This window comes from Vombatus ursinus, unplaced genomic scaffold (genome assembly GCF_900497805.2).
Source record: "Vombatus ursinus unplaced genomic scaffold, bare-nosed wombat genome assembly UNPS02009824.1, whole genome shotgun sequence".
Classification (NCBI taxonomy): Eukaryota; Metazoa; Chordata; class Mammalia; order Diprotodontia; family Vombatidae; genus Vombatus; species Vombatus ursinus.
Window position 1 is genome coordinate 9620089 of NW_020949602.1, and position 27886 is coordinate 9647974.

General features: G+C 43.8%; 2 protein-coding genes across 7 annotated transcripts in view; one reads left to right on the forward strand and one right to left on the reverse strand.

The window, feature by feature from the left end:
- DOCK7 (dedicator of cytokinesis 7) overlaps window positions 1-27886 on the reverse strand; it is a 183281-nt gene that overhangs the window by 79921 nt on the left and 75474 nt on the right. For all 6 annotated transcript variants that reach the window (XM_027852763.1, XM_027852759.1, XM_027852758.1 and 3 more), the window contains exon 15: window positions 3480-3597. In XM_027852763.1, the coding sequence (XP_027708564.1) occupies window positions 3480-3597 (118 nt within the window). The remainder of the gene's footprint in view (window positions 1-3479; window positions 3598-27886) is intronic.
- On the forward strand, window positions 18116-27497 carry ANGPTL3 (angiopoietin like 3). The gene is made up of 7 exons (XM_027852764.1): window positions 18116-18725; window positions 19361-19471; window positions 20736-20850; window positions 21525-21638; window positions 23785-23880; window positions 26147-26413; window positions 27267-27497. Exons 1-7 carry the CDS (start codon window positions 18231-18233, stop codon window positions 27449-27451), a joined length of 1383 nt encoding a protein of 460 aa, XP_027708565.1. The 5' UTR covers window positions 18116-18230; the 3' UTR covers window positions 27452-27497.

Here is a 27886-nt window from a genome sequence, read left to right on the forward strand (position 1 = left end):
ACGCGGCCCATGGCATTCTGCTTCAATAGACCATAAGGAAGCATCTGGCCCAGGCAAAGATGAGACAGGCTTAACAGCTGGCCCAAGCAGGACCTATCCAGGAGGACACGGAGCTCTGGAGCCTTTCTCATGCATGCATTCATTCGTTCATTCACCAGATCTCTACTGACCACTTCCAACACGCCAAGATGGGGGGAATCCAAAGCTAAAGACAGAGCGCTCCTGTCCCCCAGAGAGCAAGGCCGTGCAGAAATGGGAAGCAAAGGGGGAAGATGTGAGGAGATGGAAATGAGGCAAGTGAGGACCAAATGTCCCAGAGAGGGCCCCGGGGTCACTGGCACACCTGCCCGTCCAGCGAAGAGGGCAGGGTGTAGACCCTGGAGCTGCCCTCTGGTCAATCCCACAAATACTGACTAGCCTTCTGTGTGGTACGGGGCTGGCTACAGAAGCAGAAAAGGATGCAGACCTGTCCTCAAGGAGCTTCCACTCTTGTAAAGTGATTCCATGAGGGAGAGTCTGGCCCATGGGGGGCGCCCCTCAGACTTGAGGGAACAGCTGCCTGAGTGCTAGGCAGAGGGAGTGGAATGTTGTAACCGCGGGGCAGCAAGCAGACTGCTGGGAAGGGGAAAGAGGGCGTAAGGGGCAGCAGGGGGAAAACAAGGTAGGGTATAAGCATTTATTAAGAGTCTATTGTGTGCCAGGCATTGTTCTGAGCACTTCACAAATATTATCTCATCTTAGCCTCATGACAACTCGGGTCAGAGGTGCTATCATTATTCCCATTTCATAGATCAGGAAACAGAGGCAGGCAGAGGTAAAATGACTTGCTCAGGTCCACACAACTAGAAGTGTCTGCAGGCACATTTGAACTCATGTTTTCCTAACTCCAGGCCCAGCACTCTACCCACAGCACTACCTAGGTATTTATTATACCGTATAGTATATTTATTATAATATAAATAAATTTAAATTACAATAATTATATAAATGGTGGTGCAGTGGATAGAATGCTTGGCCTGAAGTCAGGAAGACTTGTTTTCCTGAGTTTAGACACTAGCTGAGTGACCTTGGACAAATCGTTTCACTCTGTTTGCCTCAGTTTCCTCATCTGTCAAACGAGCTCGAGAAGGAAATGGCAAACCACTCCAGTATCTTTGCCAGTAAAACCCCAAATGGGGTCACAAGAGTCAGACATGACTGAAAAAGGATTCAACAACAAATATGTTATATATTTATTACTGCCTTATTGGGAAATAATAAGAAATAAGACCAGAAAAGTACATGGGGGCTTTAATTATCAGGCAGAGGATTTTGTAGTTTTATCCTAAAGGACGCCACAGAGGATTCTGGGCCAGTGACATCACCAGATCCAGGCCGGGGGATCTCAAGGTGGCTGTTACATGGAGGAGAAACCAAAGAGGAGAAAGACGGAAAACCTTGGCCCTGAGCTCCGCAGCATCTCTCACACACGCCCCCTCCTCTGCTCTGATGCTGCCCCCATCACGGTGCAGACCCTCAGCCCCCCACACCTGGCCCACTGCAGGACCTGCTGGGGCTCTGCCTGCCCCAAGGCTCCCCCCTCCAGCCCAGCCTCCACCCAGCCACTAAAGTGATTTCCATGTCACCCCTGGCCCTACTCAATAAACTTCTGTAGCTCCCTGTGGCCTTCAGAACAAATACAAAATGATGTTTGGCACTGCAAGCCCTCCCTAACTGGCCTCCTTCTGACACCTCACTTCCCTGACCCATACTCTGTGATCCCGTGACACTGGTCTCCTCGCACTGCTGCAAACAAAACCTTCCATGTCTTGGCTCCGGGCACTTTCTCTGGCGTCCCCCAGGCCTGGAATGCCCTCCCTGCTTTGCTCTGATGATTGACTGCTCTGGCTTCCTTTAAGTCCCACCTTTCAGGAAGCCCTCCCCAGCTCCTCTCAATTCTAGTGCCTTTCCTCTGTTCATTATTTCCTAGTAATTCCATATATCACTTGCTTTGCATATAACCATTTGCATGTTGTCTCCCCTACTATGATGAGGTCTAGAGGTTTAGGGATGCTGGGACCCCAAGATCACGACACGCGGGTCCTGCCTGAAAGAATTCGACCCAAGCCTTCTTTCAGTCAAAAACAAAATTTAAAGGTTTATTAAAGATCCGCCATATTGCCAGACTCTTGAGGAATCTAGGAGTCTGCAAGTATGGGCTAGATTCTAAGAATCTGAGCAGTGGCTAGATTTTAGGAATATGAGCACTTTAATGGAGACAAGATGGACCTTACATACAGAAAGACCGTGGAAGGGATCTAGGAGTGGCCAAATAGTTTGGGGTGACTGGAGGAGGGGTCTAAGGAGATGTGGATGAGAGCCGGCCAGTAAGCTGGAGTGAACAGAACTCCTGGGACCGGGACAATGAAGCCTAGCTAGGATTAAGTGTGGGAAATGGCCAGGGGCCATACGGAGGTAAGACAATGGAGGGGAGATTGGGTGTAGCCACAAACACAGGCCAGTGGATGGGATTATAGCCTCAGGCGAATGCCAGAGATTTGGCCATGTAAGAAAGTCCAGGGTTTTTCCTTTCTGGGGCTCAGATCCCAAACCCATCAGACCCAGAATTCCAGAAACAAGTCCAGGTGGGCAGGAAATACAGGAGCAGCAGGTGCCTTTTCCTAGGAGAGAGCAAGTATAGAAGGAGAAGTCCCAGGAGAGAGCAAGTGTAGAAGGAGCGGAGGTGGCAGGAAAGAGCAAGTGTAGAAGGAGAAGAAGTCCCAGAAGACAACAAGTGTAGAAGAAGAAGAAGTCCAGGAGACAACAAGTGTAGAAGGAGAAGAAGTCCAGGAGACAACAAGTGAAGAAGGAGCAGAGGTGCCAGGAGAGAGCAAGTGTAGAAGGAGAAGAAGTCCAGGAGACAGCAAGTGTAGAAGGAGAAGAAGTCCAGGAGACAACAAGTCAAGAAGGAGCAGAGGTGCCAGGAGAGAGCAAGTGTAGAAGGAGCGGAGGTGCCAGGAAAGAGCAAGTGTAGAAGTGATGAGGATGGGATCTAGACCCCAAAAAGGAAACAATAAATAAATTTCTAATAAACCTTGGCTGAAAGAAGGCTCGGGTCAAATTCTTTTGGGCAGGACCTGTGCAATGTGATTTTGGGGTCCCAGTACCCCTAAACCCCTAAACCTCATCAGAAGGAGTGGAAGTCCCAGGAGAGAGCAAGGAAACTCCCAAGAAGCCCCCAGACAAGGAGGGAAGAGGGCTCCAGAAGCACGGTTATTCCCATTTTCCAGATGAGCTCGTTGAAGTACATACCAGTGAAACAGTCACACAACTAGTAAGCGACAGACAGCAGGAGACCTCGAACCACATCCACACAGAAAGTTCTATATTTAGACATTTTTAACAGACAATTTCAGATTTGAGTTTTTTGGCTCCTCTCCAAGTGTGAGAAAACAAAACCACAGCTAGATAGGAGAAGAAAAACAAATCCCATTCCTTACCGGCATAGCATTGCTTGGATCCTCTCCATACATAAACTGGACTTTTACAGTAATGTTCCTGGCAGAGCCTTGGCGATTTGCAAAATTGAGGCTTTGGGGATATACAAAGAGGAGATTCCTGGGAAGCCAATGGTGCAAAAAAAAAGAGTTAGTTTTCACATAAAGAAAAAATACATCATCAAACATCCTTAAAAGGAAAAAATGACCTGAATAATGATGAATCAAAATGAGCATGGATTCATACACCAGTTTTTGTTTAAAACATGTCTATAATTCAAACCGATTCCACCTAGTAAATGTTGATTTGTTATAGTATTTCTAGATCATTGCAAGTTCTTAAAAACAAACTTTCCAAAAGGTTCTATTTATACAGTCCAACATTAACTAGTAAAGAACAACTTTGTAGGAAGGGACGATGACTTAGGCCTTAAGAGAGATCCAAATCTCACTGCTGTTGCCTTATTTCATTCAAAGCAGTAAATTTGAGGCTGGAAAGAAGTTTTTCATTATAATGACCTAGGCCATCAAAGGTCAGGCCTGATTTCTGCATAAATGCTATTTTTAAAAATGTTATACATGTTGTAATAATACATAATCACACATGATATATAGTCAGTAATATAATTACATATGACACAAACTCATATCAACTCTGAAAATGTCAGGAAAAATCTAGGAATGCGGGAATGGAAGAGGGGATGCATAACGAAAGTGCTGTCACTATCCCTGGAGGAGAAAATGATAAAGCTGAAGTCGTCAGAGATCTAACATCTTATCAAATCAAAGACCTCAGAAACCGGAGGCAGTCGGGCTGTCCAGTCTCACGTCCAAGGACATGGAAGAGAGGATTCTATGGCACACAATGGCACAGCTGAAGGGCAGGAAGTCTAGGGTCATCCTTTCCCTCAGAAACAAGTAAACCAAGACTCGGTGAAGAAAAAGGGCCACGGTCCTAACAGACGCAGTGATAATTATGGAGCCACATCCAAGCCGGGCCCAGCCATGGAGCCTAAACGCAGGCCTCCTTCCATCATGGAACGCTGCCTCACTCTTCATTTAGAGGAAAATGCTAAAGGCTTCCAAGAATCCAAGTACAAATTCGAAGGAATAAATGAAACTTCTAAATGCCGATGCCTCCACATCTAGGTGACCGCTAGACATGGCTAGACACAGACAAAGAGAGGGGCCTTTCTCTCATCACCCCCCTCCTGGGGGATTTTATTGACTGGTCTACATGCTGCCGGGAAATACAGCAAAATACAGAGCGTGCCCAGGCATCAACAAAAGGGAGAGCACTGAGCAGTGGGTGAATCGAGGAAAGTCCGAGGGAAGGACACCCAAACAAAGCCTTCCCCCTCCGCCTCCAGCTCCTCTGGCTTCCTTCAAGTCTCAGCCAAAGGGCCCAGGTTCCCCCACCCCCATCCTCCTTCATCTTGGTGCCTTCCTTCCAAGACTAGGCCCGCTTCAGGTATCCTCAGCCCCATTCATCCTGTCTCGAGTTGGTTTGTATATAATTGCTACCATGTTGTCTCTCCCCCATCGGAGCTTCTTGAAAGCAGGGACTACTCTTGCCTTCTTCTGCATCCCTAGCACTTAACACGGGCCTGGCACAGAGTAGGTGCTTGATAAATGCTCGGTGACTGACAGTCCATAAGGACAAAAGCAATAATTTATATAATACAGACCACTTTCCTTTTAGTCACATTCTTTGATTTAAGAATTGTTAAATGCCTCCAACAGTGATTAGTTGCTTTCATTAAATTTATATTAATTGCATCTTTCAAAAAACCCAAGATTTTCCTATCATTAAACATTCACATAAATGTTAACGCAGTGCTATGAAACATCAGTGGTTATCGTGGGCTCTTTCCTAGTTCAACAGCACCAGAGAGCCCGGCTTCAAATTCAAGCTTCGACACTTAGCAGTTTTGTGATCTAGAGATAACCCACGAATTCTGAGCCTCAGTTTCCTCACTGATAATACAGGAATAATACTTCTGCTACCTATCCTCCTTAGGACGGGATAGCAGATTCTGAATCTTAAAGTGACACACATGTTTATATATTTATACATGCGTACATGTACACGTGTGTGTTTATATACACATATATGTGCATCATTCCAATGTTTCTCAGGCATATTAAAAACTTAAGTTACGTCAGTTTCCTTATCAGTAAAAGACCGGATGATTTCTCAGGTCCCTTTCAGACCTAACGTTAAATAATCCTATGACCTTGGACTCGGAGTACAAAGTGCCTTTGTGGGCCCTCTGTTAAACACAGGTGCGGAACCAGGCCACAAGGAGAGCAGTGAGTGGATTCACTGAGTGCCTTCCCTGGGCTTGAGAAGACTACCCTGTGTTTGAGAGAGTTCACTTGTCAGCCTGCCTGGTCAGGGAGCCAGTGCTGTTCTTGGCTGGACTTGTCCAGGATTGGGCTGTTAGAATCTGCGTCTCCCAGGAACACGGGCATTTTGCGTTATTCCTCCTTTATCCTTTTCCACTATGATCCCGAGTCTGACCGTGCTGCTCCCCCACTCAATAAACTCCCTCCAGGGCCCGCGGGTCCTTGGCCACCTAGAGAGCCCCCTAACACTTCTGCAGCCTCTGCCCATCACTGGCCTCCCTGAACATCAGGGTCCAGTCACGCCGGCCTTCTGGCCGTAGCTCAGAGCGCCTCCTCGTCTCCTGCCTGTGCCCTAGGTCTGCGATGCTTTCCCTCCTCACCTCCATCTCTCAGAATCCCGGGCTTCCTTCAAGGCTCAGCTCAAGCCTCACCTTCCCCACCATGTCTTTCCTGACCCTCACCAGCTGCTTGTGCTTTTATCCAAACCACCTCGTATTGACTCGGTATCCATTTTACACAGAGTTCTTTAAGTTGTCTCTACCAGCTGGGCAGGAAGCCCCTTCGGTCTTTGCACCTCCCACCTCCCACAAGCCTGGCATTTAGTAGGTACTCAATTCTAAATGCTTCTTGATTGGCTGATCAAGCATTCATAGTCTCACCTATCCCTGCTGCCATCTTCTACATCTCTTCTAAAATTTTAACTTGGTTCATGAGTATCCTCTGCATGTATATCATTCTCTCCTTCATAAATCTTCCTCTTCCTCTTCATTTAAGTTGTTTCTTTTCGTTCTCGTGACCTTCCTGTCTTTCCTGAGGATGGCTTCCCTTGTAGAGTATTAGTCCTTGGCATCCTGCTCGGGATTCCTTTAGACCTCTCCAAAAATCTAGGGTGCTTGTCAGACTTGGCTTTCCTTTCTTCTTCTTCTTCTTCTTTTTTTTTTGGCTAGGCAGTGGGGTTAAGTGACTTGCCCAAGGTCACACAGCTAGTAAGTGTCACTCGCCTGAGGCCGGATTTGAACTCAGGTCCTCCTGACTCCAGGGTCAGTGCTCTGGGTGCTGTGCCACCCAGCGGCCCCAGCTTTCCTTTCTTCCAGCATAAATTCTCCAATGATGTAGTCACTTCTTCCCATCAATCACATGCCAGCAACCAATTGCTCTTTGTTGGGGAGGCTCGGATCTGCGATGGAATTCCTCCCAATGATTCTGCTGCTTCTGAAGGACAGGCTTACCACACAATGAGTTGCTCAGTTTTGTGCCTAAGTTTACTCACAGGAAATCAAAGGTGAATGGGAACACAGACACTGAAATATGGATCAGAAAGTAAGAATTCCCAAGTGAGAAACTCTCATGTCAATCTCCCTGCCGCATGACGAATAACTAACTCCTTCATCACGCTGTGGGGAGGTCAGCTCTGCCAGAAGTCATGGCCTCCAAGTCAGACAAGACCGTCAGCGCAGGACAGCTCTTCACTGAACCCTTTAAAACCCCTCGATTTTATGCCCCTGGGGGCTCAACTCAGGGCCTGAAAGGGACCTCAGAAAGCAGCCAGCCCAATTCCATCATGGTCCAGCTGAGGTGAGCTGTCACACAGGTGGCAAGTGACAGACAGAGGTGCCAACTCTCGGGCTCCACACCCACAACTCTGGGACCACACCAGGCAGGCACTGCCCACTTCTAACTTGGGACGGAGGAGATGCTCCCTCTTTGGATGTCCCCTGGTATTTGGGCCTGTACCTGGCCTGGACACTTACATCACACACATCGTAATATCATTATTTGTGTCCTTCTTGTGGGCTCAAGGCTGTGTGGTCAGACTGCTGGAATTAGAGTCAGGACGTCCTTGCCGTCACATCCTGCCTCCCACACTGACCAACTGTATGACCACAGGTCAAGTCACCACCTCATTCAGCTTCTATGGGAAATTCAGATTATAATATCTGCATTCACTGATCTGCTTGCCATACCACACTGATGAGTCAAAATGAGACTCTAGTGACTCCACTAAAACCCCCAGATCTTCTTCAGGCTAATTGCTGTCCATCCACCATGGCTCCCCATTTTATACTTAAAGAGCTACCTTTTTAAAATCAAAGGTAAACCTCTCCATGTCGCCCTGATAAAAATTCCATCTTACTTGATCCTCGCCTGCTACGTAGCCATCCACCACGTTAGCAATCCCTTCGAGCTCTGTGCCGTCTGCATAGTGCCAAGGACGTCTCCATCCCTTATCCAAATCCAGGTACGTCGTGCTTGTACATTAGTTCCTTGACCTACCATTGAGCACAACTCAGACCTTTCACTCCAAGGACCTTGCACAGAGGTGCTGAATAAATGATGACCAAAATCTCATGGCGTGGATATGCAATTAAGGGGCACAGGCCTTCCTGCACGTGTTTAACTGTCTCACCCAATCTTCACCTCAGGTGACAAACATTGGCCAGCTGAATACATAACTGGCCAAGATTATCCAGCCACGTAAGGGCAGACTGTCTCACTGAAACAGTTGTCCTCAACAATACAGAAAATATATTTCTCCATTTGTGGAGAAATTTCTACATAGAACAGATTTGCAAAGAATAAAAGAAAACAGCCATAGGTTTTCATTTTACTACTTTTTTTTTAAGGTTGCCATACTAGGGTAAGAGGGTAGAATTGAGAAAGTCTGAGAATGAAGTAGAGGCCACACAGACAAAACTTAAATCATCATTATTTCATTAAGTGAAAGCCTATGATGACCTCTCAAATTGCTGTTCGTTGTGCTATTAGTAATTATTTATAGAGACCAATGGGATAATTAGCTTTCCAATTATATCACAAGATTCACATGTTCTACATTTACACTTTAGTAATCTTTTTTCTGACTCAAATCAAAGCAATCACTACCCACTCGATCATACGTTTGGTAAACCAAAAAGGTCTTTCTTATTCTTCGAGTTTTTCAGTGAGCACAACAAAACACTAAGAAATCATGGTGAGGATATAACTTGGCACAGAGGAATCTACAGGATAAGGGGAGGAGATACATGTTGATGGAACTTAATGTCAGTATAGGAACTTAATGATAGAATACGGTCTTCTAATTCTTTGTTTATCTTTCCTATATTCCACAAGGCTCAGATGACATGAACATTAGATTAAAGAATTTTTGCATAGACAAAATGGACAATTTAAATTACATAAAATCCAAATGCTCTTATACAACAAAACCAATGCAAAATCAATGAAATATGAAGATAAACTTGCAACTGGAGACAAATCCTGACCATCAATCATAGGATGAACAAATAATAACATGACGTAAGAAACACCTATGAGGAGAAATTCAGAGCAACATGAGAAGAGTCAAATGAACAGATGTGAGGGATGGAGGCAGAAACAGGAGGAAAACACATGGGACAAGAACACAAGGACATAAATGAGGGTGTCCCTCTCACTCAGCAGACCCCAACTCAGAGGCAATAATCAATACCGGTACAGGGGAGGCATGGTGGCATGCACTCCCCTTCTCTCAGGGGAAAGGTAGCAGGAGAAAAGATTAACTGTTCACTAAAGGGGGAGGGATGACTGGAAAGGAAATATGATATTAAAATGTACTGGTAAAAATGAATCACTAGTTAGATTCTGAGTCAGTTACTCTGCTCATGCCTTACTATACAATATTTATCAATGACAACCTACTGGACATAGGACTTTCTTAATACATCCTTCCAGGAGGGGAATGGGCCACCATTCCCGATGACCCTTTCGCCATCTGGACCCCACACATTTCAATCTGTCCTTCTGTGGCACTCTCCGGATCGCTGGGCCTTATGCCAGAAGCCCTGCAACTGAGCCCTCAGGATGCCTCGGCCTTGCCACTGAGCCCTCATTGGAACCCTTCTATGTGTACTATCTCTTCTAATCAGAATATGAGCCCCAGGAAAGTAGGTATGCTCTGGTGACACGTGTTATTAATCCCAGCTCACCAGGAGGCTACGGTGGATGGAACCCTTCAGTTTGGTAGTTTTGAACAGAAAGGGCTCCTCCAATAGAGTGTCTTACTGGGGGTGGTCCACCAGGCTGCTTAAGGAGAGATGGACACTCTCAGGCTAGAAACTGAGGAGGAAAAAGCTCTGGTGCCCATCAGTGGTGGCATCAGGCCCACGAGTGGCCCCTGACTCTCACTCTGGGCAAGATAAGAGGAACCAGTCTTTAAAAAAAACCCACTTGTATTTCTAGAACTTAGCACACTACTTGAAACCTGAGTGCTTACTCACTCATTCAAAAAGAATAAGCACTAATACACTTGTGATTTTCTTCCTCAAAATACAAAGTGAAGTAAGTTCTTGGCTGTCTCCACTCCTTATCATAAATGTCTCCTGGAACACAGTAAATAGACATTCAATAAATGCCCACTGACTGGGGCACTATTGATTTCTGAGCATCATCTCTTTCTGAGCAAGCAGAGAGAGTGAAATCTGGCTTCTTTTTGGCTTCCTAAATCACATCATCATCCATGTCAACAGGCATGTGTAGCCTTTTTTTTTAATATTTCATTTTTTCTTTTTTCTTTTAGGCATTTTGGGTTAAGTGACTTGCCCAGGGTCACACAGCTAGTAAGTGTCAAGTGTTTGGTTTGAGGCCGAATTTGAACTCAGGTCCGGTGCTCTATCCATTGCGCCACCTAGCTGCCCCCAAGTGTAGACTTCTAATGGAAAATTACTTTGCAATAGTTTAATCAGGACCTTTTCAATGAGTATTAGAGACTACACAAGGAATGTGTGGGTGAAACACAAGTGAAAGAGGTTATAAGACAAAATAATGAAGTATGCTAGGAAATGAAAAGAAATGAAATCAGCTGCAGTGTTCAAAGAACCCAAAATGCCCTGTGTTATATTAGGAAATTGCACCTTCATGGGGTTTCACAATCACCGCCCCCTGCACAATCAAAGCAGGATAAAGGACTTTGCTTTTCTGCTATTTCAAACAAGGCTAAAAAGTAAGTATCCCAATGTTTTAAAGGGCTGAGAGCTTTCGGTTGTTCTGAAGTTTCTGAAGTTAAACATTCTCTTTTAACTTGCTCTGCAAATTTCTGAGTTTTCCTGAAAGCTAATTTTAGTAATTGGGCTATTCTATAAGATAATTAGTTACGTCAGTTTTATTTGTATAAAGAGAAGTTCAAGGAAAACAGTTGTTCTATTCCCTACAACATATAGTGTAAGTCAGACAGAAGAAAGTAAAAAGACAAATGAAAATAATTTCTAAAAATGCCACTTTTATCCAGCTCTCCTATCCTGGAATTCTTTTTCTAGCATTTGCTAAATTGGTAAATCACCTCCTTAGAGTACTCCGTCAGGTACCAGAGGTGATTCTCAAGAAAATTAAAGACTGGGGCAGCTAGGTGGCGCAGTGGATAGAGCACTGGCCCTGAAGTCAGGAGGACCTAAGTTCAAATCCAACCTCAGACCAACACGTGACACTTACTAGCTGTGTGACCCTGGGCAAGTCACTTAACCCCAATTGCCTAAAAAAAAAAAAAAAGAAAAAGAAAAAAAATGTTAAAAAAAAAAAGAAAGAAAATTAAAGGCAAGAATACTGGCGGGAAAGCGTCCTTTCTGAAGCGTGGCAGTGATCGTCCTACGGTATTGTCTTGTTCAGACCACATGTGGGATAGAATCTTCAGTTGTAAACTCTACATTTTAGGAAAGAAATTCATTTTTAAGTTGGAGAATGTGCAGAGGAAGGCAGCAAACAGTGATGACTGTTTGATGAGGCCCAGTATACAGAACAGGGATGTTTAGCCTAAGGGAAGGGGCCAGCTGTCTCTAAACATCTCGAGCTCTGTGACACAGGGACCGCGTGGCTTGAGGGCAGAACCAGGGACAAGGGGCAGAAGATGTAAAGAGGTCATTTAAGTTTGATTCACTGGAGGGAAACATTTCCCAACCATTCCCTCGTCATCCATAGTCTTCAAGCAGAAGCTGAATGAACTCTTGTCATACTGGACTTTGGGTTGGCCTAGATGGTCGCTGACTTCCTTTCCGATTTATGCCCCCCACGCAAGCCTGGCAGACATGCCCACTGTCACCATGGCATCAGGCCATGCATGTCTGTGCCTAAAGGCTTATCTGTCAAAGGGCAGAGTGAGGGGTTCCAAGCACTGGGCAGAAGCAGGGCAGGGCAGCCCTCAACTGTGAAATGGCTCCTATCCCAGTAACAGTAATAATCTGCCTTTGGACATCCGTAAGCCCCTGGACCTACAAACTGAACAAAGTTTCTTTAAAATTAAAAGCCCGTGAGACCCTTGATACATGTCAATTCCCATTTCACAAAATGGTAGGTGGAAGGGCAGATCACAAAGACCTTCTCTTCCATGAGTAAAGAGTTGATAGCAGCTGCTGCTTCTGCCAAAGGCAACAGAGGGTAAGGAAGGTGAGCCTTCCATGGCACAGGAGATTCTGACAGAATACTGGAGCTTGCCCTCTGTCATACACCTCTACTTCTCAGCCCAGTCCCAGGAACGGCCTTCTGGCCCCATCCACCAAGTGCTGAATGGGCAGCTGGAGGTGTGCACACAGCCTCGGGTCTACCAAGTTTAAACACTTGGCTTTCAAAACTCTCCACAATCCGTGGTTACGTGCACAGCCTGAGACCCTCTTTGCGCTCCCTACCCATTCCACATGTCCACCAAGCCTGACGATTCTCTGGCCCAGGAAACAAGCCGGATGTGCTGCTGCTGCCTCTGTATCTGTGCTAAGACCTTCCCCTGTGCCTAGAATGCCTTCCCTCACCCTCTTCCCTAAACACTCTGCAAAACTCAAAATCACACATCAACTGCCCTACGGAGCCATCCCTGATCACCTTCTCCTATAATAATAACGATTTACACGGCATCCCATGGTTAACAAAGTGCTTCACAACTATTTTCAATCAACAAACACTTATTAAGCCCTACTACGTTCCAAGCACCATGAGAAGCATGGGAGATACAAAGACAAAAGGGAAGCAGCCTCTGCCATCAGGAAGCTTTCCTTCTATGGCAAGAATAGCATGTACATATCTAAGTAGCCCAGGTCCCAATTAGCATGAATAATGAATCCCATGAAGTAGTCAAATCATTGCAATTTATATTGCATATTTCTACTTGGCTGGAACCAATGACCATAGTTCAACATAACTTCAAATAGTGCAGCCTACTGCATGGGAATCCCTTATCTGCACTAGTTGGGACCTACCTTAATATACAAAATAACCATAAATAAATACAAAGTGAGTCCAGGGATAAAGGAGGCGCTCAGAGCAGAGAGGATCCAGAAGCACCTTGGGATTACCATTTGAGTCTTAGAACAACTTACACCACAAAGCATCATGCACATGATTTTACCTCCCATTTTGCAGGTGAAGGCTAAGCAGTTTCCTAATGACCCAAGAGGTAACCACTGGAAGAACAATCTGGACTGAGGTTTCTAACTAATCCGGGCCCAAAGCTGCTTCCACTCCCACAGGCTGCCTGACAGCCCCTCGGGTTAAAAGGCCCTCAAAAGCCATCTCAGCCACTGTGGATCTGAATGGAATCCTCTGCACATGGTCATCCAGCTCCGGCCAGGAGCTCCAGGAATCAGCAGCTCACATCTTCCTGGGAGAGTCTCCTCTCCACCACCTTTCCCCCTTGAACATCCCACAACAGTCTTCTGTGTACCTGTCCAAAGCACTTTGTCTGCATCACTCTGTACTATCATCATCTATGCATGTGTTTTATCCCTTCAGCATCCCATCAGCACCTAGTGAAGAGCTTTGTACAAGCAGATGATTTTTTAAAAAATGTTCCTGGATCTGAAGTGAATACTTTGAAAAACATACACAACAGCAAAAAGGGGTTTTGTATTTTGTGTGCGCTGGGGAAAGGAGGGAGATCAAAGAAAGGGCAGAACTGTTGTTTGGAGTGGACGGGACAACGATAACAGATGGGGGAGAAGAGGCAGAAGGGCTTAATATTTATTCTGCTTGTTTTCTCTACTAAAGAGAATGATCTTTGGACTGAAAGCAACCAAACACAAATAGCTAATCAGGAATTGACAATAAGACAGAACCCGGCAACCTTTAAGGAGTTTAAGTAGTTGGCCTAAAGGAGCTATAGCCTCAGGTACTGAAAAAACCAGCAGAGATGATTGCTAAGTAACTGTCAGTATCACTGGGAGTCGAGTGGAGAACGGGAGCAGCAACGTGGGACTGTGGAAGGCCAGGGGGTGGCTCAATTTTTAAAAAAAGGGAAGAGAATGAAGGCTACAAACAGTCATCTTAACTGATTCCTAGAAAATTCTAAAAGGCATCATTAAAGAATTGGTCCATAAGCATCTAGAAGAGAAAGAAAGTATCCCAAAGAACCACCACGGTTTCATCAAGAGCAGGTCATGACAGATTCATTTGTTTTCCTCTTTCAGCAGAGTTACAAGATTGGGACTTCAAGGGAATGCTATAAATAAATATTAAATGACTTTTAGCAAAGTATTCAATAGAAAAAAAAATCTCTCCTGGCCTTCCTGTGGACAATTTGGAGATGCGGACTTCCACGCTTCTACCATTGGAGTGTTTCAGATCTCACTGAACAAAAGAATCCCAAGAGCAGTCCCGGATGGTTGCTGTCAATGTGGAAGGAGGTCTCCAACATAACGTACCAGAGATCTGTCCTTACTTCTATCAGTGTTGTTTAACAGTTACATAAATGGCATGCCTAGTAAATTTGCAGATGACACAAGGCTGGGCAGAACAACTCAAATACTGTACGACAGTCAATATTTAAAATGATCTTGACAGACTAGAATATTGAGCCAGATCTAATATGATGAAATTTAACTGAGTTAAACACAAAGTTTTATATACGAGTTCAAAAAATCAACTTTACAAGTCTAAGTTGGAGAAAGCACAGTCAGAGGAAGCATGCCTGAAAAAGGCCTGGTATTCTAGCAAACTATAAGGTCAAAGTGAGTTAACCTTATGATATGTCAGTCAAGAAGGTTACAGAATTTAGACAGGTAAAGTAGAAAGATAATATTCTCATTATGGTCAACCTTGGGCAGAACACATCTGGCACACTGTGCTCAGTTTCAGGCAGCATGTTTTAGGAAGAACCTGCATAAGTGAGACAGTGCCCAGAGGAGGGCCCTGGAGACAATGAAGAAGCGAGACATCACGCCAAGGAATGGGGGAGATTCTGACTTGGTGAAGAGAAGATTTAAGGAAGTCATTATAGTCGTCTCCAACTCTGAAGCGCTAGTAGACAGAAAGGGGATTACGTATTTCTTCTGCTGGTCTCAGAGGGAAGAAATAGGGGTAATGGGTCGAGACTGAAAACAGACAAATTAAACTTGATATTAGATATTAAACAACTGAAGCTACTCCAAAAAGGGACAGGTTGCCTTTGGAGGACTTTGGGTTCCTCCTTACGGCAGGTAGTCAAATAAAGTCTAAGTGACCACTTTGCAGGATGCTGAAGAGGACGTTCTTGTTTGGGGCCAGACTGGACCACAAGGCCTCTCAGGTATCTTCCAAATCTGAAACCCTGTGCTAGAGGTCAATTGAAAGTGTCTGGCCCAAAAACAAGGCCCAAGAGGCAGTGAGCTTGACCAAACCAGAAGTCAGGCAGTTATGGATGGAATCACAATTCTGGCTCTTGTGAGTCAGGAATTTTTAGCCAATTAATCTCTTTGAGCCTCAGTTTTAACATAGGTAAAATGAAGATAACGGCATCAGTTCTGCTTATAAAACTTTCCAGAAATTAAAATTAATTGTGATATAAAAGTAAAAGTCCTTTAAAAATTGTAATGTTATACAAATCTAATATGCAAATTAAGATAGACAAATAACGCAGCTAGATGAAATAGTTTAACAAGACATTCATACACAATGGTCAATTCTGTGCAAACATCACTACCAGGCGCGTAAACTTAAATTTCAGATTCTCAAGTAAATGTCACAGTGGAGGCCTCCTCTAGTTCCTGAACACCCAGAAATGCCCTGTTAAGCGTCCTCAAGGAGCTCTTCCTCCTCCTCCTCGTCCTCTCTCAACGAAAACCACAAAATACTAAAGTGTCAACCGCAGAAGTTATAAACACGCCAATGTTTACTGTTCCAAGACTGCCTGCCTTGGAAGTTGTTGTTTCTGTTACTGGTCTGGTGCTGCTTTTGCTTAGTTCTTCATCGTGTCTCTGAAGAAGATAAGAGCGCATGCAGGGGTGAATGAATGAACAGAGCATTTGTTAAGCATTTACTGCGCACCGAGCAGGGCACTAAGTTGGGGGGAGACAGAGAAAAGACAAAAGTTCTGGATCTCAAGGCACTCAGGTCCCCACTGAGTTGAGAAAATGTGAGAGGAGAGTGGGAAAAGCGGCATGGAAGGAGGGAAGGGTAGATAAAGACAAAGATCACAGAGAGAAAATGATGAGGAAAGGAGAACTGGGGTGTCCACTGGAATGCATGCATACAGTGGGTTTCAGTATATTTATATGTGTTTTGTTTTAAAGAAAGATCTCAGTGACTCTGTTAGCTACCATATCTCTCTTACAGGGATTTCTGGTCTAAATCAACGAAGGTGGAACTTTCCAACACATTTCAAAATCCCTATTAGCAATCTGGTACAAATAGAAACCAGCTTCCTCGAGTGACCTTGTGGTGGCTATTTTTCCCCAGAGGCTGGGGAACTCTCAGAGACCCGCAAGGCCAATACGTAGAATTTTGCCTGTGTTCCAGTCACTCTCTTTTCTGGGACCTTCAGATGTTCACACATTTCCACATTCTCAGCCCCCTCTGAGCTCAAGGGAGCCTCTTGGCCCGTAAGTGCCCCTCCCTGCTGGTGACATCAGAGGCTAGGAACCAACCAAGCAGGGCTGGCAGATGAGCCCTGGGCACTCTTCTGCAGAGCTGAACACCCCCATGTGTGCACACCACTGGGGCAGGGAAGAAGAATGCGGTGTTACAGGAGCATGAGAAGGGCAGAGGGCAATCACGAGGAAAAGGAACACAAACCTGGTAGGGTGGGCCAGGCAAAGGTCACCCTTGAGGACACCGTCCTCCAGGAAGCCTTTCCCCCCAACCCAACAGGCCCTTGGGAATCCCAAGTTAGGTCACAAGTGGTTGGTTTTATTGCTGTTGTTTTGAAAATTAAAATGCCTCTCTGGTAAAGGCCTGTCACTCTTGGCATCAATGGTCTGTCTACCTCATCTCGGAATGTCTCTTCACGGTAATGGCATCATGGATCTACTGTAATGTAAACCCTTCTAATTGCTAAATAATTTAAAAATCTCAATATTTCTAAAAGCACAGGTATACTTCTAAGTTTTATCCATTACTTCCTTAATGGCAACTGCATTCCATTTTCTGTGAGATAAAGGGCTCATTTCTGCTTCATAATTCACTTTAATATCATCATAACCTAAAACCAGCTCTGGAAAACAAAAGAGAAAAAAAGGAAAGATTTAATCAAAGAAGAAAAATAGCAAAACTGCCTTATATGCCAGTCATATTAATCAATATTGTTTGACCATTTAAAATAACTAGACATTATAGGGTTGGAATATTGCTGTGATATAGGATATGACAAGTGGGTAGACTCAGAAAAAATATGGAAAGACTAGAACTTATGAAAGAAGAGTTTATCCACCCTCAGAGAAACAGGAGGACACATAAGTATAGTACAGTCTAACATAGATGCATAGAAATGTACACGTCTATATATGAGTACGATTATAGATATCTAAGTACATGTATGCGTGTATACGTGTAAGTATATGTATATATGTATGCATGTGTGTGTGTGTGTTTGTGTATATCCACACTTAATTGTAGCCTTCTACAATTGGCGGGGGAGGAAGGTGGAAAAAAGAACAAAGGAAAAAGTGTACAGCAGAGGACAAAAGAAAACTTACAAGGAAGCAAAGAAAAGATGGACAGCTCGGAACACAATGTGTAGTATTTATTATATAGCTTTCTTGAAATGGAATACATTGCTCTATATTTTGAATCCTCTCTTACATTCTGCTGCATACATAGCATGCTTTTTTCTTTTCTTATTTTGTATTTAAGTTTATAAAATGTTTCTTTTTCTTTTCTTATTGTCTATTTACGGTTTAGTATTTAAATTTAAAATAAATTAATTAAAAAGAAAGGCAGCCACACATCATTACATGTTCAACTTTTAGCACATTTATTTTATAATTCCTAAAACTATTGCTTAGTAAAACTGACCTAACCGAATAAAGAAAGGGGTTACTTTTGTTCAGGTTTACACAGTTTAATGATCAACTATCTTTTCTTCTGCAGCTCACCTTTTCTGAAGCAACTGGGGTATATATAGAGTTCAGCAATCTAGGTCAGTTACAAGAGGAAATTAGTTCCATACCTCTTATAAATAACACAAATCAGAAAAAAAAAATGAGAGCAATTTCCCTCTTTCTTGTAATTGTTTCTCTTGTTATTTCCTCTAGAATTGACCAGGAATATCCCCCACTTGACTCTCCCCCTCCAGAGCCAAAATCAAGATTTGCCATGCTGGATGACGTCAAGATCTTGGCCAATGGCCTCCTTCAGCTAGGACATGGTCTCAAGGACTTTGTTCACAAGACGAAGAATCAAATTAATGACATATTTCAAAAACTTAACATATTTGACAAGTCTTTTTACAATCTTTCACTACAAGCCAACGAGATCAAGGAAGAAGAAAGAGAGCTTCGCAAAACAACCTTAAATCTTCAAGCCAAAAACGAAGAAATGAAAAATTTGTCACTTGAACTGAATTCAAAGCTCGAAGACCTCTTAGAAGAAAAGATGCAACTCCAGCAGAAAGTGAGGGTGTTAGAAGAGAAGCTAATCACGTTAAATCGCAGCCAACCCCAAGGCCAGGAATATCAAGAGGTGACTTTCCTTAAGGTAAGACAACTCACGCAATGAACAACTGTCTCTATTGGTTAGCTTTTCTTCTGTCGTGGGTTTCTAAAAATGTTATCTGAAAGAGGCTGGATTTGCAAATAAGCTTTTGAGGAAAAGAGCTTCAGGAAAATCAAAGCTCATGTAATATTTCAAATCAGATCCGTGTTTTCCAAACCTCATTATGTTTTATAAAAATTTTCTTTTAAATTGAAAAAAAAATCAAAGCAAAATGTCTTTGAAATCATTAGTCATTTATCAGCAAAATTATATAAGATCCAATAAGTAGAAAACCAAATTATGAAATGAAAAATTTAAAGGACCACTAAGTGGGAAACATTTAGGATTATTACTGAAGACTAAAAAGGAGAAAAATTCCTCTTGTTTTAAGAGGAATTTTTAAAAATCCTCTCCTATTGAAATACTGCATTTTACCAGGTCCATATAAGGAATGTTATATTAAAAAAGCCAATTCAGTAAAAGCTACAAAGAATATTGGCTTGAAATCCAACATAAAAGCACATATGCAGACTGTTACAGAAAATTCCCAGGGAGAAATGGCTGACGGGCTCCAGGGACAGAGGATCAGGGCAGGACAGGTCCGGCCAGGATGTCCTCTAACCAGACTCCTTCTCCAGACTTTTGTAGAGCAGCAAGATCTCAGCATCAAACAGCTTTTCCAAACGGTCCAAGAGCAGTACCAGCAGCTGACCAAGCAGCACAGCCAAATCAAAGAGATGGAAAACCAGGTAAGGCCACGGTGAAAGGGCCGTCCCAACGCTCTGCCATCGGCAGCAGAAAGCACCAGATGGGTGCTCAGGAAAGGGAGCAAGTGTTTCCTCTGCTCCTCTCTAGACAGGTCCCTCAATCCCAGCAAGACTCAGTTTCCTCTTTTGCAAAGTGGGGATATGATCACTTGCACCATCTATGTCACAGGGCTGCTGTGAAGGAAGCAGTCTGCTGACCACAAAATGCCACCATTATTATACGTTTTACTAGTCTCCACCAGGGTCTCTCCATCGCTGCCACCTCAATGGGTGGCAACAAGTGTAGTGGCTGCTCTGAGTATGAGCCTGTAGGCCAGCTGTCTGAGGGCGTGGACAAATGCTCCCCTCCAAGGGGGCAGGCACGAGGCTGCCACAGCAGCCCCTAAGGAGCACCTATAAAGGAGCGGTGTCTGGCTGCATCCGGCAACTCTTGGTGACAGTCCTTTAGATACGGAGCTAAGAGCTTATGTCATTTTCATCGGGTGAGTGGGAGAAGGAACATGGCGCCTCAATTACATACCTTTCTTGAGAACTGGAATGGAAAGAGTTCTGGGCATGGAGTGAGGAAGGAAGGTTCAAAGGGTGGCTCTGACATTTGTTAGCTGCGTGAATTCAACAACCCCTGCCTTACAAGGCTGTTTTTGAAAAAGCCCTCTGAAAAGGGGGAAAGGAGAGTTCTGGCTTTGACATCAGGCTGCCAGGACCCTCACTGGCTGTGAGATTAGGCAAGCCAGTCATGCTCTCTGAGCCTCAGTTTCCTCATCTGCCAAATAAGAATAAGTACCTGCACTACTTGCTTAATAGGGTTGTTCTGAGGAAAGAGAATTAGAACATTCAAAGCATCACTGACATGTGACGAGTGTGGTGGCTCTACTGCTCCCCCATCATTTGTGGGCAGCAAATGAAACCATGCCTATATGGTGCTGTATAAACGACAGTATTCTACCAAGGCAATCCTGAGAGTGGGGGTCGTCTGAATCTGGGCTTTCATCCCTGGGCAAGCCCTCTTCCTAATGCCAGGTAGAAGGCTCTGGGAGGTCCCAGGATGTTCCCAGAGCACATGGGATCTCTAGGCACAAAACAGGAAGGCCAGAGGCATTTGAACCATCCCTTCTGGGCTGTGAAAAATAAGAATGTGTATATGTTCCTCATCTTCTCTTAATCAGCCCAGCACTTAACCCACTCTCCCCAGCCTGCCCTAGCAGTTTTCAGGAAATTAATCATATGTACATGTTCCTCTTATCAGCTAAGAAGGACAGGTTTTCAAGAAACCACAGACAATTCACTTTCTTCAAAGCAAAGAGCGCCAAGGACCATTCCTTCTCTACAGCTCAACGGAACAAAATCTGAAGAACATGAGGGTAAGATCAGTGAGCGCTCTGTAAAAGCTGTTTGGCAGGATCCCCCAGGTGAACATTTCTAAAACAGGAATGTCCCACTAAGCAAATGGATTACGAGTGTGAAAATACAAAGCAAGTCTGGCCAGCAGGAGCCCCTGCGTATGACTTGACAAACCACCATTCGGCAGTCCTGATTCACACACAGAACCGAGGGAGGAGGGACACGAGGCTTCACCAGCAACAGGACGAGAGCTGAGGAGCAGAGAATGGGGGGAGAAGCAACCTTAGGAAGGACCGAGCCCAAGCCCCTCCCTTTGCACGTGAAGCTACTTAAACCCAGAGCGTCACACAAGTGACAAGGAAGAGACCCCGAGCCAGGTCCTGACCCCAAACCCAACCAATCTCAGAAACTGGCCCTTGACCAGTTCCATCTTCCCTGCCTCCATCACAAGGTGCAATCATTGTTCTCAGGAACACTTTGTAAATGTCTCCTCGAAGAAAAGACTGACCCATCACCAATTTCCTGGTTTTAAAACCCCATCTAATAGTCATTGTGTACCAGTAACCATGAGAAGGAGCCCTGGTCACGAAGCTTTCTGTAGGCAAGGCCTCAGAAACGCCTCAGACAAAACGGTTCAGGTTGTGTGTGATCCTGCCACTTCCCAAGTCCTTACTCTGTTCCCCCCTGATTCTAGATGGTCCAGCTGACTGCGCTGCCCTTTACGATGGGGATCTGCATTTGAGCGGCATTTACCCCATCAAACCCAGCCAATCTGAAGTCTTCAACGTCTACTGTGAAACGAAATCAGGTAAAAAGACAAGGCAAAGGAAAAGTGGTGGGGCTGTTTCAGTGACTGGGCAGGAGGGGGCACAGCCTGATTCCCAAAGGGCCAAATCCAATGACCTTTCCTAGCTCTCACCTTCGTGACTCCTCTACAGTGCTTCGTTCACTAATCATTTAATAATACCTACTATGCGTCACACAGTGAGTGAAATGCTAAAAAGAATCAATGAAAAGGCAATTATTAAGTTTTTTATGGAAAGTACTTTGATAAGTGCTGGGGATGCAAGGAAAAAAGAAAGGTGGTAACAGCAAAAGTGAGTGGCTGTAAGAAGGCTGGGGTGCACAGTGGTTGGGGCTTGACTTGATGCCAGAAAGACCTGAGTTCGCCTCAGACGCTTCCTAGTTGTGTGATCCTGGGCAAGTCACTTAACCTCCATCTGCCTCTGTTTTCCCATCTATAAAATGGGGATAATAATAACAGCTACCTCCCAGAGTTGCTGTGTGTTTATTTAGAAAATGTGATTCAAATCAACAAACATTTAGCATCTGATGTGTCCCAGGCACTGGCGATACAAAGCTAAAAATTAATATAGTTCCTGTCTTGAAGGGCTTACATCCTATTGGGATTTTTAAAAATTCTTTTTAGATTAACTGCGTTTTTAAAATTAATGAATTGATTTTTTCATCTCCTCCCACCATACCCACACCATGAAAAAAAAAAAAAAAGACAAAGTCCTTGTAACAAAAAAACATAGGACAACCAAACCAACTGGCACATGGCCCCATACCAAAGCTCTAGCCCTCACTCTGCTGCCTGAATCAATCTCCTCCTATGAGTAGGGAGGAGCTCACTTCATCGGCGGCACTCTGGAATCCCAGGTGGTCACTGCACGGGCCAGAGGCCTCAGAGCTGTCCAAGTTCTTCGCCCGTACAGAGCTGCTACTGCTGTGGAAATGCTTCTCCAGGCTCTGCTTACTTCACTGCGGATCAATCAGTCCATACACGTCTTCCCAGGCTTCTCTGAAACCATCTCCTCTGGCAGGTCTACCGCACACACAAAACATTCTATCCCATCTGGAGTCCCTTTCTGGCTCAGCCACTCCCTCACTGATAGCCACTCCTGCATTTCCAACTCGAGTCACTACAGTGACTTCTGTGCACAGGGTCTGTTTCCTCTGGTGTTTACCTCCTTGGCACCCAGGTCCTGCAGAGCTCCGGCAGGTCCCAAGTGTGCCAGCTGGGTAACTCCGTGGGCCTCGTGCCAAACTGCTCTTGGAGGAACCAGGCCAGATGCCCAGACTGGGCATTACCCGGCACCTGGCTTTCTGCAGACCCTTCAACATCCACCATTTCCTTTTTCGGTCAGCTTTCGTTCACCGGATGGGTAGGAGGTGGGACCTAAGAACTGCTTTCGTTTGCATTTTTCTAATTATTCATGACTCAAAGTGCTTTTAGATGGCTCTTGATAGCTTGGATTTCTCCTTTAGAAGACTCTGTTTATGTCTTGGGGCTCCAGGATGAGAGGCTCCTCAGTGAGCAGGGGCACGCTTCATTGCGGTCCTTGTACCCCAGCAGCAAGCACAATGGTGGCCAGAGAGGGAGCCGTTAATAAATAAATGCTTAACGAATCAAACTGAAATACCAATATGTGTCAAGCACATCCTAATTAAAACGTATCAGATCAAAATGAGCAGAGTCTGATGTGATTAGGGAGTTTTTCAGGTGCTCTTTGCTCAACTTTTCTAGATTTCTGTAATTCACAATGAGGAAGGGGGAAGGCATTTTTATAATGGCCTGCTATGTGCCAGTCACTGTGGTAAGCACTTTACAATTATTATCTCATTTGAACCTCACAACCACCCTTGGAGGTAGATGTTATTATCATCCCCATTTTACAGTTGAGGAAACTGAGGCAATCAGAAGCTAAATGACTTGCCCAGGATCACACAGCTGATAAGTGTCTGAGGCCAGATTTGAACTCGAGTCTTCCTGACTCCAGGCCCAGAGCTCTATTCACTAGACCACCCACCAGAAAAACAGCATAGAGCATTTATAAACTATCATACATTGCAATTGATCATAAAAATAAATATTTTTGCACATGGGTCCTCTATTTGTTAGCATTAAAACAAACCACTATAAGTAACTGAAAATGTTTTTTCATCCTCAGGCAGCTCATGGACAGTAATTCAACACCGAATGGATGGATCACAAAATTTCAACGAAACCTGGGAGAACTATCAGCATGGTTTTGGGAGTCTTGATGGTAAGGGCACCTGACTTCCTTCTTAATACCCAGAACTGGAAAGGGAAAAAAAAGCTCACTGGTGTGTAATGAATTCTCAGATCAGGACACCCCTTCACTGCAACTTATGATCTTAGAGCTTAATGAGAGCAACAATTCTCAAACTTTAGGGATCTCAAGTTCCCTATACTCTTAGAAATTGAGGACCCCTTCCAAGAGCATCTATTTCTGTGGGATACATGTCAACATCTACCATGTTGGAATTAAAACTGATCAATTTTTGAAATATATTAATTCATTTAAAAATAACAAAAACAAGTTACATGGTAATATAAAACAGTATATTTTTACAAGAGATAAATATTTTTTTAAAAATCCAAACATTTAGTGAGAAGAACAGCATTGTTTTACATCTTTTTGCAAATCTTTTCAGTGTCTATAGGAGAAAACAGCGGGATTCTCCCATATTCAATCTGTTCCAATAGCATGTTTCAGTTGAAGTCTACAAAGAATCCAGCCTCACATAGATATGTAGGTGGAAAAAGTGAGAATATTTCAACTGGCGAATCACACTGTAATATACCTTTGAAAACAGCTCTGGCCTCAAGGACTCTCTTGGAGAACCACTGGCCTACAGAGCTGAGAGGTCGGCTTGGGCAGCATCACACACAATGAATGGGTCACAATGTGGCACTGAGTCAGGCCTAGAGACCCCGGGGCCAGATCTCGATCCACTGTACCACAAACATCTCTTCCCGTATGTTAACATGGAACACAGAAAGTCCAATAATGTATTTAAGGATTAAAAATTTGTGATAGAGAGTGCTGGTTGACAGTAAATAAATTTATCAGAAGCATCTATCTGAGACATAACCTCTGTATGAACAAAAATACTACACCTGTTACTGGTGACCAAGGACTTTACAGACTCTATCTTTCATCTCTTGAATGAAATTATAAGAAAAATTCATTGCAACTCAAGCTCCCTTTTTAAAAATGTCAAATTTGATATGTTGTCAACTACCCTATCCTAAAATGAATCTTTCCCAAAAATATCTTATTTATAATTTAAAATGAGTGATTATCAATGTGATTATCCACTGATTACCTAATCCCATCAAGTCCACTCCTAAGGCACGACAAGACGGGGGAGGTAAGCAGAAAGAATCCTGACTCTGGAGGCAGAGGACCTGGGTTCTAATCCTGCTTCTGACGCTCACTAGCGGGTGACCTTTGCAAAATCACTTACCCTCACTGGGCCCCAGTTTCCACATCTGTAAAAGGAAGGACTCAGACTAGATGGTCTTGGAGGTCCTAGACCACATTTAAGATACTAGTTGCTAAGTTGGCATAACTCTGGGAATGGAACATGACCCATAAAGGCTATTGCGCCCCCTGGCTGTCATGTTAAAAGCAAACACTCAGCACCTACAGGCTTGTTATCCTTAAATCACAGCCTTTCTCCCCTGAGGTTCACATATAAAGAAACCAGCCAGCAATCACACAGAGTCATGGCCTTTCCTCTCTCCCTCATCAAATGCTTTGTTTACCCTCAAAATTATATGGACCAAACCTCTAACTAGAGAACTGACTACATATGTGAAAAGTGCATTTTCAAGGACAAAAGTCCGGATTTATCCATGTGCCGACTGAAGGAACAGGAAGGTTTGTGAACTTTTAATTTTAAAAAAGTATAAAAACGTATTCACACATTGAGTTCTGACTAGACAAAACATATCATTTTGGAAGACATCAGGCAGAAAGAAAAGACCAAGTCTACATTTGAAGAGATAACAATGGTTTCAATTTAAGGCATTTAGAAACCAATTTATATTGCTGCTAAGTTGAAAAAAAAAAACCTTCTGATGGTGTTTGAAACATCTGATATCTCTTAATAAATAACTCAATGTCATACGTAACTGTATTCCATAATAATTTTGGAGATTTGGAAATGAAATGATCTAACATAGGGACCTAAAGAGTTTTCTACAAAACGAAACACCTAGCCCGGTTCACATATGGCATATGCTGTCCCTTTTAAAAACTAGGCTTTCAACTCGACCAGCAGATTTTAATTTTTTCCAAAATGTAAGATGTCACATTCTTATTCCAATCTCTCAGTTTTACTCCTCATGAAAGTAAACAAGGAGGAATACTTCAGAGACCATCTAAAATGATCAGAATATTAATAACATTGATTTAATTAAACCAACAGATCAAACCCTTTTAAATAACTGTGCCCCACCTGCAATTCACATTTACAGATTCACAATACTTTTCTTTGCAGGAGAGTTTTGGCTGGGCCTAGAGAAGATCTACTCCATAGTTAAGCAATCCAATTACATTTTACGAATCGAGCTGGAAGATTGGAAAGACAACCAGCGTTACATTGAGTATTCGTTCACCCTGGGGAGTAAAGAAACAGACTACACTCTGCACCTGTCGGAGATTCTAGGCAACATTCCCAACGCAATCCCAGAACACAAAGACCTTGCTTTTTCGACTTGGGATCATAATGCAAAGAACTATCTGAACTGCCCAGAAAGCTACTCAGGTACTCTTGTTTAGACTAATATTAATACTTTATTTGCATATATGAGAAATACTGTGCTAAGTAACTGAATAAAAATAACACCTAAGTATTGTTTACATGAAAAAACTTGAAGAATTAGGGTCAATTGTACCTATCAACAAAATCTCCCAACTATCATGAAAAAAGAAGTTCATTTGGTGCAAGTTGAACTAGGAGTTTTGCCTGTTTTAAAGCCCCAGGAATTCTCCTTTAGCATATTTGGTGAAATACACAATGTTTACCAGCATATTCAAGTTCTTAAACACATTTGAGACACGATCTTATTTAGAGAAAACAAAAGTGCACTCCCTAGGGAGACATAGTCACAGCATCTAAAAGAAAGTAGAGTGTAGAGAAATGAAGGCAGCATCGACCAGGACAGGGTTCAGACATTAGTCGGGGTGACAAATTCCTGTCCTCAGCAGGATTATCTTTGCATATACTTTAGAAGGTCACCTTACCTTTTCTGCCCCAATGAACCACCCTGAGAATATCCCCTGCATGTGAACTGCAGTGGAGAGTACAGCTAAAATCCAAGACCCAACCATGAACGAGAGCTAGAATCCGCATAACTGGCAGCATGAGGCCTTCTTCATCCCCTCAAGCCCCACAGGCCTGTTCCTAAGGCACTAAATGTGGCCCAAGAGTAACCAGGCTTCCGGGCTGCTGAGGTCTAGGAAGGCCAAGAACAGGAGCCAGCCTGGATGAAGCAGAGAGGCCCGCCAGCACAGCTGAGGGCCACCACGTGCTCCAGGCCAACGAGGGGAGGTGAGGAGGGGAGACAGGGCAGTAGCGGAAAAGGTGTTGTGTGGTTCACGCAATCTATCTTCCCTAGGCGGCTGGTGGTGGGACAACGTATGTGGAGAAACCAACCTGAACGGCAAATACAGCAAGGTGCCATTGAAGGGCAAGCCAGAGAGGAGAAGGGGCCTGTACTGGAAGTCTCCCAAAGGAAGACTCTACGCCCTCAAGACAACCAAAATGTTAATTCACCCAACAGACCTGGAAAGCTTTGAATGAGCACAGGCAAGCTTCCAAAAACCAATAAACTGAACATTAAACTCAACCCAAGTTACTGTGGTTTAATAATCAGCAAGAAAGACCTTCGAAAGGCATTAAGGGCCAACCGATGTTCTAGGGTGTTTGCTAGGTCAATCTCATGTAGCTTTTTCTTCTTTAATAAGAATTCATCTGGAGTTTAAAATGATTATAAATTTATTTCAAGGTCAAAACTGTCATCACACCACCTCATGAACTTTACCTTTCTCAGTCAGATGCCTTCTGACATCGAATGGGCAAATATTTCATGATGTTGTAATCAATTTTAGACGGACTTTTTTAAACAACCTTGAACACTACGGCAAGGGCACTTTTATTTTCCATTTAAAGATCACCCTATTAACTGGAAACTTATGAAAAGAATTTTGTTTTTATATTCATAATGCAGTCTGATTT

Coding starts and splice junctions, on each gene's coding strand:
- ANGPTL3 (XM_027852764.1), top strand. CDS start 18,231: ATGAGAGCAATTTCCCTCTTTCTTGTAATTGTTTCTCTTGTTATTTCC. Junction 19,472..20,735: donor TCAAAGAGATGGAAAACCAG/GTAAGGCCACGG, acceptor TCCTCTTATCAG/CTAAGAAGGACAGGTTTTCA. Junction 21,639..23,784: donor CTACTGTGAAACGAAATCAG/GTAAAAAGACAA, acceptor TTTCATCCTCAG/GCAGCTCATGGACAGTAATT.